Genomic DNA, 4,343 nt, shown 5'->3' with positions numbered 1-4,343 from the left:
GGAGGAGGTGATGGGGGGGGAGGGAGGAGGGAGGAGGTGAGGGGTGGGAGGAAAAGTGAGCGTGTCACGTGATGATGACTTTGAGGTCACGTGACTTCTTTGGAAGAGTAGTGATTAATCCACAGGAAGTGATGATGGCGCTAAGCCCCGAGGAGAGACTAATACACACACGCACGCACAAGGAGGACGGCGAAGCGGAGACGGGCCTCAGCGTTGCCGTGTGTTTACTTTAACAGCGTCCCATGCAACACAGAAATTCATAATCTGCGTAATCACAATGTCAACCTTGTTTTTGTTTTTTTTTATCAGAACATTGCTGCAGTTCTTCAGTTCTTGAGTGCCACCAGTCAAAGAATTTAGGTCATGTGCTCTCACATATAGCCTGCAGTTGAGCTAGTCGCTTGGCGGCAGACGCTATATGCGTCAGGAGGGGGCGTAAGGAGAACGTGCATAATGATGAGGTCTTTGTAGACACAAGCAAGGGTTGATCCAAACTGCCTCCAAAAATTCCCACTCGCTTTAATTTCCTTAGCATGCCTCGTATGACGTATTTAGCCCTCCGCAGGTCACCCCCCCCCCAATGCCTCAGACGCCTGTTTTGCCCCGCCACAGTATCCTGTTTCAACAGGAAATACGTGCTTTCAAACAGCCGCTTCATTGTGACTTAAAGACCTTTACTGGAGCTTTGAGGCCTACCTTGCCCCTCCTTGGCATTTAAGACTATACCTCTGTTTCTGGAACAGCAGCATCGTGAAGAGGAGCTGTGTGGAGAGGTGTCGGGACTTGTTAGATTACAGAGGAGCAGATCAGCCAGCGTCCATAAATTATAACTGTGGTTGAGGAGCAGGCCGCGTTGAATGCCGACATCAGTAATGGATGCTAATATTTGAGCCACTGGAGGTGTAATTTATGTTGCCTCATACAGCCATAAATGTCCTAAACCTCGTCAACCACACTGATCAGACACTACAGACTCATACGATGCAGTTAAGCACTGTTTAAACCCAACTAACAAATGCATATTGTAGCGGGGATTCCACTGTATGTCTACATTTGGTGGAAATGTATATAAATTTATGCAAAAGTAATTTAGAACATCTCTGTCTTAAAGATTGGTGGATCCATAAAAACCTCCTGTGACAGAGTAATGAATCTTTATGATGTGAAATAGTGAAGTGGAATGAGCTCAGAGAGAATATTAGTGATACTGTCAGTCAGTGTAGTAATATCAGAGGTAAAATAAGTGGATGTTAATGGGTGAAATGGGTTCAACTGTTTTGTCAGTATTTAGAAAAAGTATGTTCATGTTTGAATATTTAGATTGAGCAATAATTCTGAGGCCTAATCCGCTTTTGTGTTCATGACGTTCTGTTTTAGTGCTCAGTTTATACACTGAAATATAAATGTGAATGTCCTTGTCTCTCCTGCAGCAGTATAAAAAGAGAGAAGCGCCCTCCGTCCCCCGAAGATGACGATGTAATTATCTTGTCCGACAATGACTCCCCCAGTCCGCCAATGAACGGCCTGAGCCACTTTAAGGAGCTCGACACGGACCTGCTCATGGTGAGACAAAGAGACACAAAGCGAGTCATGCGTTTAATGCTGCCGTCCTACTGAAGTTAAATTGTAGAGTTGGATGGTTAATTGAATATTAATCGTGTTTTTGGCCTCCCACGATTAAATGCACACGCTCAACTACGATATTGACATTAAAAGAGTGTGCTCTGGGATAAATCTGACATAAGAACGTTGCATTTCACTCTTTCCGTGTAACTTTAGTTCACACATTTGTCTGAGTAGCTTGCAGTGACTAAACACTTATTGTGAGGCATTTAGGGAACATTAGTAAATTGTACTTTCTATTATTTACCAGATGTTGGGAATTGTTTAATTTATATTTTCGATGAAGAAGACTTAGAAGTCTCATTTGATTTGATTATTATATGAGCCGGGATGTAGGAAGGCAAAGGAGTGAAAGCAGTTCTGCTCATTTAAATGTGTGAAAGTGCATTACAAAAATATTTTCTCCCTAAAATAAATGATTAATTGTGATAAATAATTGTAATCAGCGTTAAACAAATTAATCTGGATTATCATTTTGGTCATAATCATGCAGCCCCATTAAATCATAGCCTTAGCTGTGAGCTTTTTCACATTTTCAAATGTGGACAAATGGCTCCAGTCAGGACTGGGGTGTGCACAAGCCAGCTTTTTTTTTTAACCTCTAAAATGTTACTTACACCGTTGGCATTTTATTGATGCTCAGCCGGAGCAACTTAAAGTGATTGTGCAGATAGGGCTTTGTGGTTCAGGTAGCATTTTAGTTACATGAAAGTATTTTTTTTTTATTTTTGTGACGTGAGCGGCGTAAGTGATGTTTTTATCTGTTGAGTGCAGAAGAGCAGCCCAGAGGAGAGGGAGCGCATTATTAAGCAGCTGAAGGAGGAGCTGAGGCTGGAGGAGGCCAAGCTGGTGCTGCTGAAGAAACTTCGACAGAGCCAAATACAGAGAGACACTCTGCAGAAGGTAAACAACACTTACACATCCCAACAGCACGTGTCTCTTTTAAACGATGTTTTTCCATCCAAATTCCAGCTGAGTCCCACTTAAAGTCTCAGGGTGTCTTCATGTATTAGTCTAATGCACGTTTTCTTTGTCAGAATACCCAGGAATGTTTAATCATTTAAATTAACTTGATCTTAATAACTAAAGTCAGGATTTATAATGGATTATATAAAATGCGAAAACTGCATTTTATTAGAACCGCAAAGGTGTCAGATAGAACTTTTTAAACCTNGTAACTAAAGCAAGCTAGTCACACAAAGACCTCTATTTATATATATTGCATTTGTGCCGTGTGTTTAATTTGTCACCATGTTTGCCAGTTTTAGCTCAGTTTGAAATAGAGGTGTGACTGTCGGAGTGAAATGTGACAGGACTATGCTCTGTTGGACTTGGTAAAGGCTTGGCTTGAATGTCTTGGTCTTGTACCATTTGACCTGTCGCTTTGATCATGTTTGAATTCAACAATTGATCAATCAGGTGTCAACTAATAAATAAATCACCAACGACTGATGGTCAGTTACTGGTTTGAGTAATTCCGTTTTCTTTTTTGAGAGCAAATAAATAGTCAGTTTATCAAGACAATAATCGACAGATCAACTGATAGTGAACATATCTGCAGTTGCAGCTCTTGCTTAAATATCAAACAATTGAGATAATACAGGTCTTTTTTTTCTTTTGTCCGCAGGGGATGTCTGAGGAGGCCGTCCGCCAGACACGCAGCCAGAAGAGGGCGCTGGAGAGGGAGGCTGCTCCACAGTCTGGAGAACCCTCCAATGCTGACAATGAAAGCAAAAAACCTAAATTGGACCCATCTGAACCTGAAACAGAGGAGCAAACTAAACCTCAATCCGACGTTGCGGTGGCACAGGATGGCGAGAGCCGGACTACACCCACACCAGAGCTTGAGAAGGAGAAGGAGCAGGAGCAGGAGCAGAAAGGCTCTCCATTATCTTTAGTGTCACCCTTGGCCTCCCAGCCGGTGAAGGATGACCAGGATCAGACCCAGAAACAGCAGACGGTTGAACCCAGCACAGACAATCGGACTGACTGCAATGACAAAGCCAGCAAAGCGAGGACAGAGCTGGCTGCAGATACGAGGAGCCGGGTCCGGCAGACGGAGCCAAAGGCGTCCGGTGGCATGTTGGCTGCAGGAGAGGTGAAGGCCACCATTAAAGTGGAAGTTCAGACGGGAGAGCAGCCCGTGGACATGAGCACCTCCAAGGGGTGAGAAACGCTGTGTTGTAAACTCTGTTGAGCCGTGACGGCCGCATGAAGCACTGAAGGAAAGTAATGATGTGAATGTGCTGAAAACTTCCACACACGAGTCATGTGGTTTCTCTGGAAGAGTTCTGGCTGCTTGTCCACACTCACTGCTCTGAAAACTTCACTTACGGGGCAGTTATGTAGTTATGTTATGTTATGTTCAGTGATATTTATTTTGTGTAAGAAAACACCAAAGAAATGTTTTAAAGTTACTTGTTTAATCCTGATCTTCTTCAAACCTGACGGGACGAGGGGAGCGGTGTGGGTGTGGGGGGGGTGCATGTCTTGTGTTCAGAGGTGATGTTCAACTTTATCTTTCAGTCCACCTCCATTTTCCCCCCACTCACCACCTGAACCCTAAAAACTCCCCTCGCACAAAATGAAGCCGTGTGTCACAAACTGGTTCCAGCCGGTTGTTGCCATGGTTTCCACAGTGGAAGGAACCGCGAGGGGAGGAGGAGGAGGAGGAGGTGATGGGATGGGAGGGAGGAGGGAGGAGGTGAGGGGTGGGAGGA

At 44.1% G+C, this 4,343-nt stretch overlaps 1 protein-coding gene across 3 annotated transcripts in view; it reads left to right on the top strand.

Annotated features, from left to right (window-relative positions):
- Positions 1-1,142: 1,142 nt before the first annotated feature.
- Positions 1,143-4,343, top strand: part of LOC103357610 (transcriptional repressor p66 alpha) — a 14,583-nt gene continuing 11,382 nt past the window's right edge. For 2 of the 3 annotated variants that reach the window (XM_008282228.1, XM_008282226.1), the window contains exons 1-2: positions 1,143-1,563; positions 2,398-2,526. In XM_008282228.1, the coding sequence (XP_008280450.1) occupies positions 1,516-1,563; positions 2,398-2,526 (177 nt within the window). In that variant the 5' untranslated portion in view covers positions 1,143-1,515. The remainder of the gene's footprint in view (positions 1,564-2,397; positions 2,527-4,343) is intronic. The other variant, XM_008282227.1, reaches the window with a different exon arrangement.

The sequence above is a fragment of the Stegastes partitus genome, unplaced genomic scaffold (genome assembly GCF_000690725.1).
Source record: "Stegastes partitus isolate 25-593 unplaced genomic scaffold, Stegastes_partitus-1.0.2 Scaffold264, whole genome shotgun sequence".
Taxonomy (NCBI): Eukaryota; Metazoa; Chordata; class Actinopteri; family Pomacentridae; genus Stegastes; species Stegastes partitus.
Note: the sequence above shows the minus strand (reverse complement) of the source record. Positions and strands in the feature narration are given on the sequence as shown.